This window comes from Sorex araneus, chromosome 11 (assembly GCF_027595985.1).
Source record: "Sorex araneus isolate mSorAra2 chromosome 11, mSorAra2.pri, whole genome shotgun sequence".
NCBI lineage: Eukaryota > Metazoa > Chordata > Mammalia > Eulipotyphla > Soricidae > Sorex > Sorex araneus.
This window is the reverse complement of record NC_073312.1, coordinates 55,402,067-55,426,403: the sequence shown is the minus strand read 5'-3', so window position 1 is coordinate 55,426,403 and position 24,337 is coordinate 55,402,067. Positions and strand designations below refer to the sequence as shown.

At 34.8% G+C, this 24,337-nt stretch overlaps 1 protein-coding gene across 1 annotated transcript in view; it reads left to right on the top strand.

Annotated features, from left to right (window-relative positions):
- Positions 1 to 24,337, top strand: part of PCDH15 (protocadherin related 15) — a 1,456,321-nt gene that overhangs the window by 1,285,360 nt on the left and 146,624 nt on the right. The window contains exons 22-23 of the mRNA XM_055118856.1: positions 4,849 to 5,073; positions 16,181 to 16,297. Of these exons, the coding sequence (XP_054974831.1) occupies positions 4,849 to 5,073; positions 16,181 to 16,297 (342 nt within the window). The remainder of the gene's footprint in view (positions 1 to 4,848; positions 5,074 to 16,180; positions 16,298 to 24,337) is intronic.

Genomic DNA, 24,337 nt, shown 5'->3' with positions numbered 1-24,337 from the left:
ATTTTCTATAAGCTGTTAAACATTTTTTCTGGATAACCAGGGTCTTGTCATACATATTTATTTGGAGGAGGTACTCCCAAGCACTGTTAGGGGAAGCCAGAGGTAGTGAGGTGGAGGGGGAAGGAGGGAGGATTCTCATAGCTCTCATACTTGCCCAGTGGCTCAATGGAAGGGTCTACTGCTGGGCATATGTGGTATGTGGGGATTATCTGGACCATTCTGGTAATGCTGAGGGACTACAGCACTGAATCCAGTGGTGTTAGATGTTCAGGATGTCATGTGATGCTTGGGATCAAAATTGATCTGGTGTACATTAGGCATGAACTCTATCTGTACTATTTGCACTCTGTACTATCTGCCTGGCTCCGTTTTATTTTTCTAAACTAAGATTATATTTATTTCCATTACTATATTAGTAATACTGTCTCAGCTTTTTAAAAAAATATGTTACCACAGCACACTCAGACCAAAAAGTCAGTATTCCACCATCATAGTCCACCAGACAACCCTCCACCTTAGATTCCTGATAACTCTCAGTTTCTAATGATTTTAGTTCTGTGGCCTGAGTCCAAGGGATTGCTTTCATTTAGTTTCATTAGTTTCTTAAATTTACTTCTCTACATCATATATGTGAGTGCCATCATATGATATTTGTCTTGTACTTATTTTCTTTTGATTTATTTTACATAACCACTTCCAATTTTATGTTTCTATGGAAAGAAAGATTTTATAATGTCTTCTATTGGTAATCAAATTCCTGTGTGTTTGTGCGTGTGTGTATGTGTGTGTGTGTGTGTGTGTGTGTGTGTGTGTGTGTGTGTGTGACTGGACTAGAGCGATAGCACATCGGGTAGGGCATTTATTTGCCTTGAATGCAGCCAACATGGGTTCAATTCCTCTGGCCCTCTCAGAGAGCCCAGCAAGCTATTGAAAGTATTCCATCCACATGGCAAGTGTAGCAAGCTACCCATGGCATATTCGATATGCCAAAAAACAATAACAAGTCTTGAGATGGAGATGTTACTGGTACCCGCTGGAGCAAATTGATGAACAACGGGATGACAGTGATAGTGATAGTGTGTGACAATATTTCTCATAGCCACTTAATCTGTTGGGTTGTTTCCATATCTGTTATTAACATGAATATATATATATACATACACACATATATGTACATATATATATAGAGAGAGAAAGTGGTGGTTTGGATAGAGGACATATGTGAAATGTCTAGATCATATGGTAGATCTATTTTAATAGTTATAAAAATTTTCCATGATCTATTGTGGTGGCTGGACCAATTTACAAACCTACAAACAATTCAAGAGGTTTCCTTTTTCTCCACCCTTGATCTTTCTTGTCTTTTAAATATAGGGTATTTTCATGACTTACATATGTTTATCCCCACATATATCAAAAATATTTCATTGTTTTAATTGCAGTTCCCTGATAATAAATTATTTATATCATTTATAATATGCTTGTTGGTCACTTATATGTCCTCATTAGTGAAGTGTCGGTTAAAATCTTCTCGAATTTTTCTTTTTTTTTTTGGCTTTTTGGGTCACACCTGGCGATGAACAGGGCTTACTCCTGGCTTCGCACTCAGGAATTACTCCTGGTGGTGCTCAGGGGATCATATGGGATGCTGGGAATCAAACCCGGGTTGGCCGAGTGCAAGGCAAATGCCCTACCTGCTGTGCTATCGCTCCAGCCCCAATTTTTAATTATTCTTGATGACATTTTGAGTTTTGTGGCTGTCTTATAAGTACTGAAAATAACCCTTTTTGTCAGACATATGTTTTGCAAATATTTTCTCATATTCATTGGCATATCTTTCCTTTTTTGGTTTGTTTGTTCTTATTATTTGGCCATACCTGGAGGTGCTCAGGGCATAGTCCTGAATCTGCAATCAGGAATAGCTCAGATGGGCCTCAGAGGACCACATGGGGTGCCAGGGACCAAACCTGGCTTAGTTGTGTTCAATGCAAATGCCCTACTCTCTGCACTCTTACTCAAGTCCAAGGGATGTATTTTAATTTTAATGATTATTTCACAGTGAATGGGCTTTTTAATTCATCTTACCACTATTCAAGGAATTTTGCTTTGTCTTTCCTTTTTGTCAGAATCAAGTTCCACATAACTGAAGCCAAGATCACGGAGTGTTTTATGTATTTTATTAAGTGTATGTTATGGTTTTTGGCTTAACATCCAATTTTTAAATCTTTTGACAAATCTTTTGCATTGGTATATGATAATGATTTGCATCATCAATTTTGATACCTTCCCTTTTCATATTATATACATGGCTTCTTTCTCATAATTTTAATGTATTAAAATATGTATGAGTATTTTGACTCCATCATACTATTTTTGCAACTAGGTTTTGTACAGTTTTAAATGGGGGAGTTGTGGCGTCTCCATTTTTTGTACATAGAATTGCTTTAGCTATCAAAGATCTGTTGAGGTTTCATATAAGTTTCAGTATTTTTAAAATTTTCTGAAAAAGCCTTGTAGGACTTTTGATAGAGACTACTTTGGGTAAGGTATTCATTTTTATTATGCTAATGCTTTCAGTTCATGAACTTAATTTTTTTTCAACTCCATATACCATCTTTCCTTTTTAACACTAAGATAAATTTCAATGTAAAGCCTTTTAGCTATTTTGCTATTTATTTCTAACTGCCCATTATTTTGATAGAATTGTAAATGGGATTACTGTCTTGCCTTCTTTTCCTTCTAGCTTGTTGTTCACATATATAAAGGAAAAACAATTTTGTATATTAATTTTATAATCTGTCACTGCTTTGTTGCTTTATTTCAATATTTTTTATTATTGAAGCTTTAGAATTTTTGATGCCTAATATAATCTAATTGCATAATTATTTTTCCTAGTATTAATCCATTAATAATAAAAAAATTAACCTGATCACTGTGTCTAGGTTTTCAATACTCTGATGTAAAAAAGTTTTGTGTATCTATTGACTCTGTTTTTGTACTTTAATTTTGTATTATTTTGAGTACTCAGTACTCAGGGTTTATTGCTCGCTTGCTGCTTGGGATTACTCCTGGCAGTACTGAGAGCAGTTTGAAGTCCTGGTATTCGATCCAGGTGGGCTGCATGAAAGAAAAGAACCTAACTTGCTGTACTATGTCTCCTAGAATTTTACTCTCCTATGAAATACTGATTCTTATCTATTTGACTTCTTTCAGTTATCAACTATAATATTACCAGAAACTCTGAGTACTAATTCAGATGGCTGACTAAGGAAACTGCGTTTTAAATAGTGACTAACACAGGTGACCTACAAAATACATTGTGAACTATTAACAGCTCTTGCTCTAATGACAGTTCCAAACTTTAATTTTATAATCATTATCTTCAAGAATCTGCATTTACTTTATAAGTAAATTCAACAAGTGTAACCATAGGCAATAAATATTAATAAGTTTGAGAGAGACGGGAGGTAATCAGGCAAAAGGGCATTGTTTCTCCACTTATTTTTTAGGTATAAGTTTATTGACTCATTCATTTATACCACAAGCCAATTTTTAAATTACTTACTTTATAGTACATGATCTAACTTTTACTGATAAAAATGTGAGACAAACAGATGTTCTAGATTCATGAATTTTCAGTCATATTTTCTTGTGGCAAGCAAGCACACCTATACAAATATCCTTAGTATAAGAGACCTACTGAATTTCAGGTGGAAATTTAATCTAATTATGAAGGAATAAAAAGATAATTTTGGGATATTGAATTATTCCTAAATTGTGAACTGGCAGAAAATAAAAGTTTTCAAGCAGAAAAGATGTTGTTTACTCATATTAGTGGAAATAACTAGTGCAAAATCCTGGAACAGAGATGAGAGACTAAAGGGCAAAAAAATGAATAAATCCTCATCACGTTACAGAGATTGGAATGATGTAGAAAACGATGAATTTTTTAGGCAGAAAATAGCTTAATAAATCTCTGCGTTAATTGGTGAAGTCCACCAGTTTTTGAAAAGGTGAAAAATGATGTTCACATAAGTGGTGTTTGTATTGCTTCATGTGTGTCCTAATAAACATTATAGTCCTAATTCTAGTCTGGCTCCATTTCTGACCTTTAGCAGGAGTTGCTTGCCAATATGCATTGTTTAAATAGAGAGTCATCCTTCCATAAAAATCCACTCAGTGACTATATATCACTTCTAATTCTCATCAACATTCATTAGGCAACTCATTTTTTCCTTCTATTTCCGTGTTTTTGTCTTATTTCTTGACTCATTAACCTGGAGAGCAGAAACAGTGTGAAATTTGTCTTGTGCCTCCCTATGTCACCAGTGAACAACAGGGAGTCAATAAATATTAATTAAATTATGGGAGACACTCTAAAGTGATCCATAGAAATGTACAATTATCCATATACAACACTATATGCTTTCTTAGGTTTCTTAAATTATTTAAAATTGTCTTGACTATAGTAGAGTCATCATTAATACATTCATTTTGTACATATTAATTAATGTTTTAAAGGTTATTTAATTAGCAAAGTATAGTAATGATTTGTGACATCATGCCTTTGATAGGGTGTGATTCTTTTAATTAGTGATGATTTAAGAAATTAATATGGCAATAAGATCAACAGTGACAGTAATCTCTTTGCTTGTTACAGGTGTCCGTGGCTTCTGTCTCTCACATCCTTACTCTGGTTTCTAACTTAACAAAAGTGTCTTTCTCTGAAAAGAGATTTTTTTTTTTTGCTATTCATAACCTCATGCTGCCCTTGGCACTGACACATGATTTTAATGCCCACTCCTATTTCACTAGCACCGCTGATATAACCCTTCTTACTTGTTACAGGCCAAAGATGTTGACCTTGGAGCAAATGTATCGTATCGGATAAGAAGCCCTGAAGTGAAGCATTTGTTTGCACTACATCCATTTACCGGAGAACTCTCTCTTTTAAGGAGTTTGGACTATGAGTCATTTCCAGACCAGGAAGCAAGTATCACATTTCTAGTGGAGGCCTTTGATATATATGGAACAATGCCACCTGGTATTGCTACTGTCACAGTGATTGTAAAGGTAAGAGGCAGATGACTTCAGCTGCCCACTCTATATTCTAGATTTTTTTATATTGTCCATCTAATATTTGAGGTTATTATTTCATAATAACACAGTGATACCAAATTCATAAAATCAATTTCTGAATAAAAAATATTCATGAAGTTTTGAGAATCAAAGTAGTGTTTAACTACAAAAGATGCATAACAAAAAGCCACTAACTATAAGTATTTTTTTTTAATTGAATCACCATGTGGAAAATAACAATGCTTTCAGGCTTAAGTCTCAGTTCTACAATGCTGAAACAACCATCCCTTCACCAGTGCACATATTCCACCAACAAAAATACCCCAGTATACCTCCCATTCTGTCCACACCCCCCAGCCTGTGTAACTGATAAATTTAACTTTATTTTCTTTACTTTGGTTACATTCAGTATTTCAACAAAAAACTCAACGTTATTGTTAGGAGTTGCTCACTGGAGTCAGACCTGCTATGAAGAGAAATGAGGCCGCATTAGCGGCCATGCAGTTTTGGGTTTCTGTATTTTAGCAACTAAGTCCAGGGAAATTACTTCCAGAAATTGGATCATTGCAAGCTTGTAACTGTCATCTGTGGTCCTCATAATATAGGGGTCATCACGCCCTCCCCCCACCCCCCAATACCCGCCGGCAAGGAAAAGGCAAAAAACCTTTCCCCTCCTGGGCAGGCATGGGGCCGAGGCTTAGTTCTCAGTCTGGAGACATTGTGTAAGGAGCTGCTGGTACCAAAAGTAGTTTAGCTGGCCTCTGGAATCATGCTTGTGCAGCTGCGGTGAGGCTGCACCCATGCAGCCCCCGGGATCACATCTCGGTGGAGAGCCTCTAACTATAAGTATCATGGTTGCCTGAGTCCCCATTAGCTTTGTGATGTCCTTAATTGTACTTTATTTAGCATACAATTCAGTACATATTTAACAACTCCATGGAAAATATCCTAATTCTAAATCTCCAATAAAACTTTTTACCTGATCCTGGAAGATTAAGAATTCTAAGATTTTAGCATAATTTGATTAAATTTGGAAGTCACAATTCTGAAAGAAATCTAGGGAGAAGTGTAGGAATAAACAAGTAAAAGGCAAATGATGCAGTGTGAAGATTATAGAAAATGAATAATATAACAATCCATTTCTAAAGAATTTTACAGGAAATATCAGTGTGTTTATGAACAACAATAAGTAAATCAGATTGCAATTTAATTTGTTTAGTTTAATATAGATCTTTCAATTCATACTATATGTACAGATATAGCTTTAATAACATTTTATAATGATTATGGTAGAGATTTTACCCAGTTACCTTTGAGAACAGTTTTCCATATTATGGACTGGAGCAACAGTACACAAGGTAAGGTACTTGCCTTGCATATGGCTGACCCACATTCAATCCCCAGCTTCACATATCGTCTCCCAACACCCACCAGGACTTATCCCTGAGTCCTGAGGTAGAAGTAAACATACCCAGATGTGGCCCAAAAAACAAAAATAAAATGAAAAATTAATTTCCATATTGAGGAAGGAAATCTGTGAAATCATATAAAATATGATATAAACTTTAAATAAGTCATCAGTTATAGATTCATGTGGTAAACTTGGAATTTAATCTTTGACAACTATTATATACTTATTATATAGGAAACTATGTGTACTTTTGTAGTAACCATATTTTCCAGAAAATATAACTTATAGAGACCAAGATATTTGACTTACCATATCTGTCAGGTTTCCTGATACTAGAGATCCAGCAGAAAATATTATGTATCTGTGCTAATTTATAGTTTTCTGTGATTTCCTCTTCAAGTTCTGTTTATTCCCATGAGTTCTTTTTTATTTTTTTTCCCAGTTTCTAGAATACAGGCTATACCCTGGTTAAGGAGAATGGTTTAACATAGAAGTTCCCAAAGTTATTTGTCCTACTGCCTTGTTAATGGGGAGTGAAGATAGGGACCACTTAGAAAACTAAGTAGTAGTTAAAAATGTAAGCCCACTGTAAATATACCTTGCTTAAGTGAATAAACAGAAAATACCCTCCCAATGGCAATATACTGATTCCCCTTGATTATTCCAGCACAGAACGCATATCCCATCAAGTTTTTTTTTTGTTTTTTTTTTTTTGTTTTTTTTGCTTTTTAGGTCATACCCAAAGATGCTCAGGGGTTACTCCTGGCTCTGCATTCAGGAATGACTCCTGGTGGTGCTTGGGGGACCATATGGGATGCTGGGGATTGAACCCTGGTCGATCACATGCAAAGCAAACGCCCTACCCACTGTGCTATGGCTCTGGCCCCCTCCCACATGTTCTTGTTGGCTATTTATAGAATTTAGAATGGAACAGTAATTTTCCATCTAGAATAAGAAAAAAAAAGTCCCAGTGGTGACTCTAATTCATAAAAGCTATTTTAGTTGAAAGGTTTACATGATTAGCACAAATATACAGAAAATCATATATTGCATTATCAATCAGAAATATTATTACAATTATAGTTTTAGTTGGCCATCACAGAGCATATCCAGTAAGAAATTGTCTGTTGGACTTGAAAGAGAGCATTGGGGTCCATTTTTCACTTGTGTAGAATCGAGCTTTCATCTGCTGCTGAGCACAGACAGTATGGATTTAGTGGTTTCCAGCACTGTTGAAGCTAAATATCACAGCATCCTCCAGCCCCAGCATTCAGAAAAGAAAATAATAATAATGAGCAATCAGTCAGCTATTACTGGAAGTGGCCCCTGGATCCCTGAGAATTTCTTGAGAGATTAAAAAAAATATCACTTTTCACCAGTTTCCAATTCATTGAAAAACAACTAAAATAATTATTTTTATATGTAATTATTGATAATAAATCATTTGTTACTGAAAACACTTAAGAGTGTTAAGGATTATTCAGTGAATCTTATTTGAATTTGAACTACAGTTATCTGCAAGTACACATATGATTTGTTTTTCTCCTATGGGTTTACTGTAATCTCTACAAACGTCATTATCAGATAGGCTACAACTCTCTGAAGAAGTTTGTTAAAGTCTAAATTGCTTGCTTCTTTGATGTCCATATAACTTTGTCATTATTTCAATGCCTTGATGTTTCTATCTTAAGAAATTGGTTTATTTCAAAATGAGCAGCATCTATTTGATGCACTCAGAAATTGACTTACCATTAAATCACATTTGTGAATAGCAGTTTGAACAATCACAATTTTTTCTTGGGTGATCTGCTTTGCTGTATATCTTTCCTGAAACTGTATTTCTTATTTCTCTGATACCCTTTCTAAAGGAGCAGGGGATAGAATAAGTCATCAAGGAGTTGAGGTTCTTCAGTTCATATTCTTAAACATTATTTTGATACAGTATTGTGATGTGACCTCTATAAACTAATAATTATATTGGCAAAAACATATAGAGGATCACACAAAGTATAGGGAATAAGATACTGACATTGCACAAAGCTGGTCCTAGTTAAATTCCTCACATGATATATTGTCCTATGGTCAATGCAAGCATAGACCTAGGACTAAGCACTGAGCACTTCTAGGGTGTTACTAAACTAGACAAACCCCACAAACAAAACCATCTAGGAACATACTGGTGATGATGAAGAGGGCATGATAAATAAATCAAAGAGATTGTAACTTAGAAGAACTAACTATAACAAAATGGCTTCTGACAGAAATTAAAAGGTTGGCCACTATACACCATACACTGGACTACTCTTACTTTCCTACATGATTTTATTTGATAGAATTGAACACTATAATTAAAAAAACAGAATACTTTTCCATGTATTGGCTGTTTTCTTCAATACAAAAGAAAGTAACTGTAAATAACAAACATCCCTATTTTCCCTAGCTCCAAGAGCAGATGTTCTTCTGGCATAGTGTTCTCTCGTAGAATGGGTGTTATTGATAACAGTGATTTACAAACCCTCATCAAGTCTATCTTTGTTACTCTGAAATTCATTTAGATTTATTTTCTTATAATTTTATGGAAATCACTGGAATCAAATTTGATCCAAAAGTACCATCTAAAAACACACTATAGTACTGTCATCCCGTTGTTCACCAATTTTCTCAAGTGGGCACCTAACTAAAAGCAAGATGTGTAATAAAAAAACCTCATTCTTCTTCTGAAAATAAAGAAGTTTCTGAAAATGTGCCCTGACCACCCTGTTATCTTGCTCAAAGCTTTAACAATAGTCTAAGAGGAGTTACTCATTGATGGGTTGACTCTATTATAAGCAGGAGAATACCAATGGAACTTGGTTATGTTGTATTATCTTAGAAGATGCAAACCAATTCAAATGTCAAGTTTTCTCTGATCTAAAACCAGTTTTTTCTAGCTTATTATACATGTAAATAAAAATCAATTAAAATTTAGTTATATATATCTATGATACCATACCTTTAAAAGGAATAATAATACATTTTTATAATAAAATTTATGAACCACTTTTCAAAATGCACTTGATTTCTTTGCTTTTGACCCCACATCATATGGTTGTCATAGAGAGAACTTTGTAAGTCTACTCTATGTTATTGCAACCCTTGAATATGAAAATATTACTCTTGATTTTCTTGGAGAAAGAAGGAAATACAGTTCTTACTTTTTTGCAGAAGTATAGAGCATTCCATGCTTGTTAATTTTCTGCTGTCTGTTTACTTGAAGTACTGACAAGCTGTTTTGCTGATAACATAATTGCATGGTATTTGCTAAGAAATATTTCTACCCAAAACAGTCACCACAGGGAAAGCATCTTGAATATCTCTCTTTGAAAATGAGCGGAAACAAAAGAAATTACTTTTGTAAGGAGAAAAAAAGAAAAAACATGTGATTAATACCTAGTTTTCCACACTTACTTAATGGTAGAGAAAATAGGAAAATCAGCATAATATTTGGCAGAAAAATTTAGTAGAAAGGAAACAGTTTTATCACTTATGTGTACAAAGAGCTTAGTGTCAGATATCAAGAGGGATTCAGAACAGGACCAATTAAGATAGCACTGTAGCCCTGTAGCACTGTCATTCCGTTGTTCATCAATTTGCTGGAGTGGGCACCAGTAACGTCTCCATTGTGAGACTTGTTAGTGCTTTTGGCATATATAATTCATACACTTTTTTAAAAAATCTTTGTAGACAGAATATTGATAGGCCAAGGCATTTTTTTTAGTGTACATGTATTAAGCATCTAGAAGAGCTGAATGTGAAATAATTGGATGGTATGTAATCAACTAGAAAATAAGCACAAAACTCTAAATAACTAAATCAATAAAATTCAGAAGAAAACCTTACATACTTGTAGGATGACATTACTTTGTCATCTCCCCCCTTGCCACAAGGAGTTTGTCCCAGTTTTTTCCAGAGTTTAGGCTTACCCCAGTCACACCCATCAAGGTGTTCCCGAATCACTCCCATCCCTTTGTTTAGCTGTAATCACTTCTCTATGCTCTCTTCCTCAAAACAGTTAATCGGCTTTTCCCCTAATCTGACTCTGCTAATTTATAAGGTCAGACCTTCCTAGGACACTGAACTTATAAGTTAATATTGCCTCTCTCCTCTCCTTATGCCTTTTGAATAATTTACTTTAAAGCAATGTCCTTTTGGTATAGACACAAGAAGACAATATTATGCTTTTGTAACTTGGGACTTAATTGGCTTAGAATATTATTCATCTGCTTTCTCCACTTAAGCCTCAGTTGCCCTCAGTTCCTAGCCCCCCAAAAGCAGGGTACCGATGAGGGACAGGACGGATCCAGGGCAAGCGGTGAGTTATGTACTACCCTGACATCGAGATGGGCCTGGCCAAAGTGCCTAATTCTTAACTATAAGTTAAGAGCTTGATCATGGACAAATGTTGTCATGATCCAAAATAACGATGAGACGAGAACCCTACTAGGAATAGAAAAAACTAATCTGGCCTGAGCACTGTAGTCTGAGATCGAGATGGCCCCAGGAGAGTGTTTCTATAAGCTTTAATGCATTTCTTATTGTGTCCATACAAAATAATTAATATTATGAATGCTTACATGTTTGCTGGACGAGGACAGGAGGAACACACTCATGGGACTCCGCCCTTGGGTGGATTCTCCTGCTGAATGAGAATCATTCCTAGGAGAAGCATTCCCTGAGGAAAAGGAACCTTACCCCTATTGATTGTGACCACACCTATTTGTACGCCCCAACACCCTCATGCTGGGGGGATTTAACTAGGCTGTAAGAGTTGGTTGGGGGGCCAGATCCAGAGATCCAGAGAGAGATCCAGACCTGGAAGAGAAGCAGAGAGAGAGAATGAAATAAACTGATCGAGCAACCAGTTTGGCCTTCTTCCTTCTGTCGCCTGCCCTTGACCAACAGCCACACACAGTGGTTCCAGAGCACCCACCGAACATGGGCTGTCCGGAGAGCCCATGAGTGCACAAGCCCATCAGGTGTGCCTTAGTTTTTTGTACATGCTGACTTATAATACACAATGTGGAAAAAACATATTATGTTTAACATAACCTGATAGAATTGGGTAAGACTGCTAGAAGGAATCTCCTTAACTTGAGATCAGAATATTCACATATTCCCCCATAGCTTTTTGCAAAATGTCATGGCACAGGAAAAGTTCCAGCAATCTATGAATTCTGTTCCTTCTGTTACCATCCCAAAAGTAAGGAAACTAGATTTATTCTTGTTTTTGTCATTGCTGAATTAGTGGCTATATTAATTTTGGGCTGTCTTATACTCTTCATATTTATCTATACATCTTTTGTATCCTTAAAAACCTATTTTTAATTGTAACATTTCCTTGCCTTCTATTGATTCACAATAATATAGAATTTAAGAGTTTTGGTTTCTCTGTATGTGACGGTCACCAATACGCCCACCACAGTTTCACTGGTATCCAGTTACCAGAAAAAGACATACTTTGCTCATTTCTCCCTCCAGATAGAAAACTGTTTTAATTTCTCATTCTTTTTAGTTTCTAATAAAAACTTGTCATTACTTTGAAATCTCACTAGCAAATCCATATTTCCCTGGTATATTTATTTAGATTATTTAAGTATACTTTGTTGATTATCAAAATAGAACTTTTTTCTCTAATTGCTTTAGATTTTTCATCCAGAAAACTCATTAAATGCATTTTGGGAATGCAAAGTTATGTCTGAAACAGTGCTCAGGAGAACTGTTGAGCGAGTGGGGGACTCCTACTGACTCTTGACAAAGCAGAATAGCAGTTCAAAGTGAGGACCTGAGAATGCCATTTAGTTTTGGGTATTACTCAGGCTACCAAGTGCTGCTCTAGGTTCTTCAGATCCTCAAGCAAGTCATTGCCTTAAGTTGCCTTTGCACTATCTACCTCAAGCAAGTCGTTGTCTTACCCTTTGCACAGTCTACTATCTCTCTGACCCGGAAACTCACATAGTTTTTCCTCTTAGCTATAAATTATATTCAGCTGTGGTTTTATTCACTTGATATGTGGAAACACATTTACTCATAAACTTTTGTTTCATTTTATTTGGTGGGGTCACATTTGTCAGGGCTCAGGGTTTACTCCTGGATCTATACTCCTGGCAAGACTTAAGGGACCAAATGTGTTCCTGGGCTCAAACCCAGTTCTGCCATTTCCAAGGCAAGTGCCTGCCCTACTTGAGGTCAGTCCCATAGTATTTTTTTTTTCTAAATTAAGAAAACATACTACTGTGGATCTTTAACAAGAGGATAAAATAGGATGTATTTCTTTTTTCAATACTACCCTCTAGTGGCTGACTGGCTATTAGGAACTGGCTTGTCTTTGGAGAATGGGGCTTATATTTAATTTGTGTTTAGTAAGTCTGCATAGAAGTAGACTTATTTACATTTTACTTAGATACTTATAGGATATAAATATATGAACCATTGGTTATTTCCATTGATTTTCATAAAATTTTCTTAAATGAAATAAAGCATGGTATAAGAACTGCTTGTTGCCTGCACTTTTCTAATTAATTTATTTTTAAAATCTAATTAAACAGCTGTTTAATAACAAAGTTATTAATAGATGAGTATACAATCTTAAGCATACAATATTCCAATACCAATCCCATCACTACAGTCAACTTGCCTCCACCAAAATCCCCATACTTCTTCCTGCACTAAGCCCAACCCTCCCCCCCCTTCCCCATACTCCCACCTTTACCCTTCTTTCTTTACTTACTACTTCATATTTCTTCATCCAGTTATTCTATACACCATAGACAAATGAGATCGTCTTATGTTTGTCTCTTTTCTAGCTTACATCTCTTTACATGATATCTTCAGTTCTAAGCAGGTTGCAATAAATTGCATGGTCTCATCATCCACTGGAAGTGCTTAGTATCCCATTGAGTATATGTATATATATATGTATATATATACACACATACATATATGTACATGTATATGTATCACATCTTCATATTCTATTCTTCTGTTGTTGGACACCTAGGTGGATTTCATATTTTAGCTGTTGTGCTAAGTGCTGCGCTGCAATGAATAATGTTTTACATAAATCTTAGCCACAATTAAAAAAATATAAATAAAAATGTGCACAAAATGCCAAAAAAGAAATGCTGTCAGAATGATTATATTGATTTGTTTTTCATCCTATCAGTGATAGCCAAACTAGAGGAAGGGGATAAATATTTTTAAAAATGTCTTGGTCTGGGTTCACTCCCTGGCACTACAATGGTCTCAAGTGCCCACCCACCCTGAGTATAGAACCAAGGGTCAGCTTTAACTAACATTGGCGTATGTGACCCTCAAAAATAAAATCACTTAATTTTGTTTGTAGATAATCTGTATCACTTTATCACTGTCATCACTTCCATTTCTTGCTCATTGGTTTGCTCGAGCGGGCACCAGTAACGTCTCCATTGTGAGCCTTGTTGTTACTGTTTTTGGCATATTGAATACACCATAAGTAGCTTGCCAGACTCTGCCATGTGGGAGGGATACTCTCAGTAGCTTGCCAGGCTCTCCAAGAGGGACAGAGGAATGGAACCCAGGTCGGTCGCATGCAAGGCAAATGCCCTACCACTCTGCTATCACTCCAGCCCCATGTGTAATCTATGAGGCCAAATTATAAAAACATACACTTAATATTTTAGTTATAGTGAGATTAATAACTTCAGTTAACATTAGTACTTTTAAAAATAATTAAGCACCAAAATACCTCAAAAAGCTAGTAAGCATGATTTTCCTGAATATGAAAGAACCCTCTCTACTCAGCACTGTAAGCAATGGGCAAATTATACACATGCTCCTAAAATTTAAATATTCAGGTGAGTGGGGAGATAAGAAAGTTTTTAGAATCATACCAAATTTGTGCTATTCTGGAAACTCATGTACAATATAAATTACATATTTTTTCCCTAACCTTTAGAAGTAACAATTTTAGGATCCCAGAGGATGTACTTCCCTTTAGTTACAAGATTCAGCTATTAAATTGTTACTCTTGAAGAGAATCGTAGAAAGTGTGCTCTGAAGGTTTCATATTTTTTTCCCTGCCTGGAACCACTAGATCAATATGAAACATTTCCCTCACTATAAAAACCAATACTTCTAGGTTCATTTACTTTTTCAGATTCTGAAGCTACTAATTTATACCAAAAGTTTCTTTTTCCAAGAAGAGGCTGTGAGGAAATTATGTGTAATTTTTATATTGTCAACTTTGCTCTTATTGGAGTCTATAAATTTTTTTACATCCATAGCTCAAAAGCAAACTATTATGATTATGTTTAACTCAATATAGTTAAAATAGGGAACAGTGCTGAACTTTTTGTAAAGTTATCATAAACCAGTTAGTGTCTAATTTACATAATCAAGAAAAAGAAGTGTATTGATACATATATAAAAGAATGGATAGAATTTTCTTTTCTGTTATAAATATCAAATAATAGAATTATGATCTGGAGAGTGGCAACAAATTTAGCCTCGAATTTAAATGTGGTTGACCAAAATGCCCAGAGAAATGCAAGAGGTGATTATGTAATTAATGTAAAGTAAGTAAATTATATAAAATTGCAATGCTAAAAGCTTTATATTTTAGACAAATGATATGAATTCTCCACAAACTGGACAACAATTGAGAAAATAATGATCTTGGTGTAAGGATAACAGATTTATTAGCCTGATCCTACCAAATAGATTGATTTAGGCAAAGTCATTAAATGATCAGTGAAATTGGTATCTTTAGCTATCAAATCAAAGTTAAGTAACTTGAAATAAAGAACACCTTTTTTAAAAAAAAAATACCACAGATCTCTGCACATAGTACAGACTCAAAAATTGAATTTTATATGTTTGGTTAAGAAATAAGGATCAAACTAACAATGTTGCTACTAAGTAACACTTATATTGTTAAACTGTGAAAATAAGAAATGGAAAATAATTACTTAAAAATTCTTAAATTTATAGTTTCCATAGTCTAAGAACAAGTAACCTTATAATACCATACTGTGATGTGCTTTAGAAAATGTCATTTACTCATTTGTGAAAATAATGTGTAAAGTGACATCAGAGAATATTTCAAGTTTGTTTGTTTTGGGCCACATCCAACCTGCTCATGATTACTCTTGGCTCTGCACTCAGGGCCCATATGGAATGCCAAGGGGTCACCCTACCTTGCATTATTTCTTTGACCTGTATTTCAAGGTTTACATGGCGATGTTAGAATTGACATTATTACACTAAGTATGAAAATAATTTTCAACTGCAGAAAACTGTTAAAGTACTAAATTAATTTTTTATAGAAGCACATGAAATTCGTAATCTGTACCTATATTATTGAATGCATTAGAAATGTGTTCTTTTGTTTTCAAAGTTCAAAATTACATCATGAGTATCAGTGATATTTATAGAGAAATATTTGATCACCAATAGAGTGAAGTTATCTCAGCTGATATTGCATACATTAATATTGTATTATTGAATCTGCAGTGTCCTCTGGTGTGCCTTTCTGAAGTGAGAATAACGGAATTGAGAGGATGCAGAGTTGACAATGGCAAATGGGGTGTATGATAGAAAGAGATGGCACTCGGCTAGTAACTGTACCTAACCTGGTTTCCACTGAGGCAGTAAACTCTTAATTTCATTTTACAGGATATGAATGATTATCCTCCAGTATTTAGTAAGCGGATCTATAAAGGGATGGTTGCTCCAGATGCCGTCAAGGGCACACCTATCACAACTGTTTATGCTGAAGACGCAGACCCGCCTGTAAGTAGAAGGCATTGATTAATACTCTGATTTCTAGTAAAGAAAACCTTGAACATTCACCACTGACCTAATTCCCAAGGCAGTACAGCAGGTTCATGAGTTTCACTCTGCTTAAGGTCAAACGTTTTGTGTATCTTGCCTGTTGCATTTGCAGATACAGACTCTATTTCAAGCTCTGATTACTGAGCTCAGAGAATGCATTATTTTATGGTCTACCGATTTCATCTAGCACAGGAAAAAGATGAATATGAATAGAACATCTGATATTTGGTATCGAAATCATTTATATTTTTTAGGATTGTTGATCTTAAACCGCAGTCCTGTGGATAATCTGGATAATTTTGCCTTATATACATTCTACTTAATTAATATTTCTATTCTGTTAACAAACTCTAAGTTAGAATAACACATAATATTTATTTTATACATTCATATTTATTTAGGTAAGCTAAAATCTTAATATATATTTGTGAACATATTTATTGGTTATTTTATTAGCCATAATATTTTTTGAGCAATACCAAATAGTCCCTCAGGAAAGCATATTTTCAATTACAGTATCAGTATAGTAGAAATGAGGTAAATATTTGTATAATGTTATCTTAAAACATTAAAATATTATAAAGAAGAGTATATCCATGCTTTTTAAATTTTTTAAAAAATGTTTTATGTTTTATTTATTAGTCTCAATATAAAAATGATGAGATTTGTATCCCCTCACACCTTTTTATGGATTTGGGCCATACTCAACAGTTCTCACTGCTAATAAGAAAATAGATGAACTGAGTTTCATAAGAGATTTACAATATCATTTTTCTATTGCTCACATAATTACTATTTTATAGTGTTATTTGCTTAATACAAGGTTAATGAAACTCATAATACTTCTTTTAGTAATTGTTACAAGCTATTTAAAAGTCATAATATTTGGAAAAATAAAAACTGACCTTTTAGCTAACTCTCTTTCTCAAGTACATTGAGTGTTGAATATTTTGAAAAACCTGTAACCTTGGATTACAAAACTGAGATTGCCAAACTGTAAAGGGAGATAGAGGAAAGGAAGAGGCAGATGAAGTAAAATCAGAAGAGTGGTGGATGATCTCAGGCAGTTTGGGGGTGTTGAAGATACAGTAATGGTGCACATCAAAACTGTAAATATTAACTATTTTTATAATGTTGCCTAAACTATAATACAATAAACATATTTGAAACTGCTTCATTGAATCTTTGAAAGTGTGACAGGCAAATTTCCATAGTTTTTAACACATGAGTGAATATGTTGAGTGCAAAGCTGAGAGATAGTACAGAAGGTAAGGCACTTGCTATACAAAAGACTCACCCAGTTTCAATCCTCGGCATCACCTATGCTCCCCTCGAGACCATTGGAGTGATTCCTGAGTGCAAAATCAGGAGCTAAGTGCCCCAAAATAATTTTTTAAAAGTTAAAAAATAATAAAATTATTAATATATTAAATTTGTTATTTGCTTAATTTTTTAAAAAAAATATTGAATCACTGTGAGATAGTTGCAAAGTTTTCATGTTTGAGATTCAGCCATATAATGATTGATCATCCATCCTCCACCGGTGCACATTTTCCAACACCAATGTCATCAGTGTCCCCTCTCCCCATCCTAGTTCTCCCCTGCCTCTATGGCAGATACTGTCCCCAATACTCTCTCTCTACTTTTGGGCATTATGTTTCGCCCAAATTTTCCCACCATCATTCAAGCCTGCCTGCCAGGGGCAGATGCTAGATAATTTATTTTCCATTGCTTATTTTGAATATCATGAGAGTTTGTACAGCCGTTTTGTGGCCACAAGCTTCTGGGATCCTAGACTGTAGATGGTTGGGTTCCAGAGACAACTCTGTGGGGTACTAATACATTTTGGGATTCAACTGGGAGTCTCTGGACCATGGCTGTTGATGTGCCAACATGGCACCTGGCAGAAGCTGTGGGCATGACAGATAGACCATGGAGCAGGTAGAGAGCCAGGGAGGGACCACCCATCGCCTCTGCCACCATGCAGCCCAGAGATTTAGTCCTGGTCCCCGCATACTTGGGCCTTGCTTGTGGGAGTTCTTGGGTGCCAGGATTCCATCTAGAGTAGGCAGGGAGACAGCACCTGCTCCATCCTGGATGCCATGGTGAAATTGGCTCAGTATGGGTCCCAGAGGTATCTCCAGTGCTGTGGTGCCATCTGGGACTGGTTGCTGTGTCTCTGGACCAGGGCTGTTGGTGTGCCAAGCTGCTTAAATTTTGATAAAACAAATTATCGAAAAAAGAAAATACATGCAAGTTAGAAATGCATAATAAAATTTATTCAACATGGTTTTCAAGTATCTGCTTGATACTAATCATTGTGTTAACTGGTTTGGCCTTCCAGATGTGCTGATACTGAAGGGATCCAGAATCTATATAAAAGTTGTTAACACACCATACTGCATAATTATAAGTAAATGCAATAGCTGTAAAATGCATAAAGCAAAATGTTGCCTAAGAAAGTTTCATTAGTGTAAAATTGAAAATAGTGTTAGGTATAATAGCATTAATGACATCTGACTAACCTGCACTGTAGCACTATAGCACTGTCATCCTGTTGTTCATCAATTTGCTCAAGCAGGCACCAGTAACATCTGCATTGTGAGACTTGTTACTGTTTTTGGCATAGCGAATATGCCATGGGTAGTTTGCCGGACTCTGCTATGCAGGTAGGACAGTCTTGGTAGCTTGCCAGGTTCTCCAAGAGGGATGGAGGTTTCGAACCCAGGTTGGCCACATGCAAGGCAAACGCCCTACCCACTGTGCTATCGCTCCAGTCCAAGGACTACTATATGTCACAGAAGTCAAACTTAATGGCACTTTTGGCACTACCTTGGAATCTGGATTGAAATTCAACAATTTAACGGTGAAATAATTTATATTTGTTTTTGTTATATAATGATGCTAAAATATCTGCAGTATTTTTTTTAAAGAAGTCAGTTTTTATAGTCCAAGTATCCCTTTTTTTTAAAACTTTATTTTGTGTTTTTTTTTCTTTTTAATATTTAATTGGCACTATGATGTTTAGTCCATTTTTGTTTGTGGGCCAAACCCAGTCATACTCAAGTCTTACCTATATCTTTTCACTCTGCACTCAGGGATCACTCCTGGTGGTGCATGGGGAACCAGGTGGGATGCTGAGATAGAACACGCAAGGCTTGGGCCCTACCTGCTGTACTATTTCTCCACTCGATGACACCATGATTTACAAAATTGTTAATAAAAGAGTTCAGGAAACCTGAAGCTTTTGTGTGGGAATAAACCAGGCTTAAATTCATTATCTCTTAGGAAAAAGTTCTTGGCTTTGTATTCTCATTAAAAGCTTTAATAGTTTAATAACTAACACTGTCTTTTAAATAGGTGGAAGGTAGATGTGGAACACTCACTTAAAAAAAGATAAGCATGTTTATTTCAGTCACTATATATATATTTTATCAGATTCAGTTTTGGTCTTCAAACATTAGCAATATTTTAGAATAATTAATACTCAGCACTTAACTTTTAACTCATTTATACAAGTTTTGTCCTTTAAATTAACTTCTCTATAATCTGGCTACCCTACAACAATATGAAATAACATTAAGTTCCATGAAAATTTTTAAAGTTACATGATATTTCATCGTTAAATACATTGAAATTTATTTTATTTTATTATATTATTTTGAAAAATTGGAACAAGGATATTTAACTGGTTTTATCCAGGTTTCTATCCTGCTAATATCATAAAGGGTTTTTTTTTTTGATGGAAGAATTTCATTTCATATCTTTAAGTGTTCCAATACCAAGTCTAATATTTGGGGTTGTAAGTATCTAAGATAACACTTTATTTATTTCATAGTCTCTCTTGTAAACTGGATGGTGAGGGTCTTGAGGTGAGGAATCCAAAAGGTTCTTTACTTTTTATTTTCCGTGCTGCTGCTTAGTGATATGTTAAGAAATATTTGTTGAATAAATGAATACATTAATTTTTTTCTGTATGCCTCAGGAGAGATAAAAGCTAGATATTCAGAAGTTTAGTTAAACTGTTGGAAATTTTCTTAATGCCTCCAAAGCTTCTGTTTGGCCTTTTGAGGGCTGCAAAATTTAAAATAGATGATGAATATGTAAAATTTAACATACTTTCTTTACTCTCTTATGCCAACTATTTTTAATATGGAGCAATAGTAGTCTTTATTTTCAGAGGTTGTCCACATATTTTTCAAAGCATCATGTTTCTTTGGATGAGTGAGAACCACCTATTTCAAACTAGAAAATAAAAAAACAAGAAAATAAAAAATCCTTTGAAGTATCAGATGGAAAAGCTAGGTAAGGTCTTAAAGCCGAGAGAGGATTGTTGCTGAATATAAATTAAGAATTATAAAATGCATATTGTGCACAATTAAAGTGCTCTAGAGGGAGAGGGAGAGAGAAAAAAATCATCCAGGGATACTTTTCTTTGAATTCAAGATGTTAGAATTTTTATTTTCAGCCTTGCTTTTGTGACAGCATTGACATTATGTAGTTCACCAGAGATGTAAATAGTGAATGACTGATAATTTAGGATATTAAAAATTGCTAACCTTTTGCTTCTGCTCACAAGAGACTTTTCACTCCTGTTTCACAAAACAAAACTGCAAGTGTAATTTTCATTTGCATATTTCATTCTTTCTGAAGCTGCAGGCAAAGCCTCAAGATACAAGAATTCTCTTTGTGGGAAGGACAAATGCCTGACAGAATAGTATTCTTTGTGAGCTTGTGAACAATTGGGACAAATAAGCAAAACTTTTTTGCTTATACCCAAGAATAAGAAGTAAGCGAAGCTGAGAACTTCTACAGATTCACTGTTCCTATCATACTTTCCATTTTTAAATTTAGAAAATAATATTTTTGTTTAAATTAAAACAGTAACTAGAAACTGTTGAATATTAGAGATGTGACACTTTCATTTTCACTGATTTCTATTTATTACTATGTAGTAAACACACTTGATTGATTTCTTAGACAGTTTAGACTATTCTTTCACATTTTAATATTTCCTTCAGTTATAAGTATTTTTTGTGCTTTCTTTATAGCATTTGACTTCATATCCATGATCTCACTATAGATTTTTCAGAAAGATTTCTTGCAAAGTGACAATAACTATAAGTATGAGGGCTTTTTTTTAATAATCTTTATGTTGAGATTTTGCAAGCTTTACTAGTCTTTCAGAGTTCAGTCAAGGCACCTAAAGAATTATCTTTAAAATGATTACACAGGTTATTTCAATGATCTTCTCAGTAATTCAAAGACACTTTTGTTCTTTTAGCGAGTAAAAATGATGATCAGCTTTTATTTTAAGTAGTACATTAAGTTTACTTAAAATTGTATGATGTTACCACATACTACTAGATAATTATGGTGATGTCAAAATTCTGCACCTTCTAGACAGATATACAGTCACAATCTGTTTGCAGAGAATACAACATTAAAAGGAGAACCTTGACTATCTTTTACTCTAATTTGCTACCTGCTTGTTCTGTGTACAGTAGTTAAACTACACAAGGCAAAATGTTAGAAGATTGTATTTTTATCTCCAGACAATATTATTGTTGTATATAATTTTTCATTGACTTAGTATTGTTTAGGTCTTGTTTTATTACTCATCATACACTGACTTGTCTCATTAAGCTCTATTGATTTTGGTTATTGCTAGCAATGTAGCATAAATTCTGCTTTTAAAATTCTGTGCTTAATAGCCATATATGCTGACCCTGGGGCATGTTGTAGAAAACATACAGTGCCTTTTTTCTCTTTATGTGAAAACTGGTAGGGAATTGATTAACAACTGTTTTCATACTGCATGTCATCTTGTGAAAAGTAAGATGATGTACACAAACTGTAACTTTTTGTTCTCAAATACATAATTAGATAAAAAAACAAGTCTCATGAAACATTTGGGACTTGAGCTTTAAAATGATAATAGATTATATTTACATTCAAAATTGTAAATGAGCACAAAAGGAAGGTTTATAAGGAAGTTTATATATTTAATGTCTAGAACAGACTTAAGTGTCTTAAGAAATCTCTCATCAGTCTTTCCTTTTTATAATCTATAGTTTGCAGATTACCTTAAAGAACTATTATCTTGTTAGTAATACTTGAGATAAATATTTGATTTAACTGTTTCAGAATTAATTGTTGATCCTCTAATTAGGAAATACGATATATGTCAGTAAAGGAGCTTTGTTTATATTCTGTTAAATGTAAATATCTACATAAAGTTTTGGACTTTATTTTCTTTTCTGCCAATACAAAGAGTTTCTTAACTAGGATTAGTAATTTCATGATTTTATTGATAATAAACCTCATGTGGGACTGGGGAAAATAGCACAGGGAGTAAAACATTTACTTCCCACACAACCCACCCAGGTTTAATGCCTGGCAACACAGAGTCAGGAGTAAGATCTAAGCACTCCCTGCTGTGGCTCCAAAACCAAAAAATAAGTATTAAGGGACCAGAGTACACTGTAACCAGAGTGCAGTGAGTAGGGAGTTTTCCACGTATGTGGCCACCCCAGCTTCAACACCTAGCATTGCATATGGTCCCTAAGCCCACCAGCAATGTTCCCTGCACACAGAGGCAGAGTATGCCCTCAGAACCACCAGGTGGGCCCAAATATAACAGAAAGAAGTTAGCACAAAAAAATAAACAAACAAAACCCACAACTGAGGTTTGAAATCAACAATTTTTGTAGTAGAAAAATAGTGATGGAACTGGTGTTAGATATAAAATAAATAGAAAAGAAGCATTTTAATAGTAAGACAAATAAATTAAATTAGGACAAATTAAATTGGACCTTGTTTTATAATGAAATAATGCCCTCTATGGAACTATAAAGACTCGTAACGTTGCCACTGCTTTAGGAGTTCTGAGAACTGAATGAAGATACTAATAGAAAAGAAATAATACCATCAGAACAGTGTCAAGCCTAGTAGGCAGTGTATGTCTCATAGAGTTACAGGTTTCCAAACTAAGGTGTTGCTGAAATTGGGAGTAGGCTGGAAACAGATGGCTGCATGGGACAAAAATTCCTTTGCAAGTCTAACTTGTCATGAGGAGAACCTGAAGTAGATACTGAATTCCCACAGCTTTGAGATGCTAGGATTATTTGACTGCATTCATTTAAAGATCAAGCAATGGATCAGAAAAAAGTGTATGGACAATAGAGCTCAGGAAAAACGTGCAAAAATAAAGCCACCTGAATAGAATTTGAAACTATAAAAGCAACTGTTTTCAAAGACAAGAAACATTCCCAAGTGATAAACAGCAATGGTAACAAAATCTTCAACAAATCCTTAGAAGAAGCCCCTTAATTCTGTTCTTTGGAAAATGAGTTAGTATGAAAAGAAAAGAATAAGGAAAGAGGAGGGCGAAAGTAAAACTTATGCAGCTGTTAGAAAAAAAATGAAGTTACAGAATTTGCTTATAAGTGGATGAACATGAAGAGTATCATGCTAAGTAAATGAGTCAGAAAGAGAGGGACAGGCAGACTGACTGTATTTATTTGTGAAATATAAAATAACATAGTATGAGACTAACTCCCAAGGACAGTAGAGACAAGAGCTAGGAGGATTGGGCTATAGTTGAAAATCCGCCACAAGAAGAAGGCAGTTGGGATGGAGAAGGGACCACTAAGTCCACTTGGTTTGAGAGATCACTTGGGATGGGAGATGTGTGCTGAAAATAGATGGATGACCAAACATGATGGCCTCTCAGTGTCTACACTGCAAACCATGATGCCCCAAAGTATAGAAATAGTAAGAAGGAAACTGCCTGCCATAGAGGTAGGGGCATTGGTTGTGAGAAAGCTACACTGGTGGAGGGATGGGTGTTCCATCATTGTATGACTGAAACTCAATTATGAAAGCTTTTAACTATCTCATGGTGATTCAATTCAAAAAATGGAGACTGGGTTAAAAATTAAGGATTAACCATTTTTATGTTTTCATATCTAAGGTTAAGTAAGGAATTCAAATTTA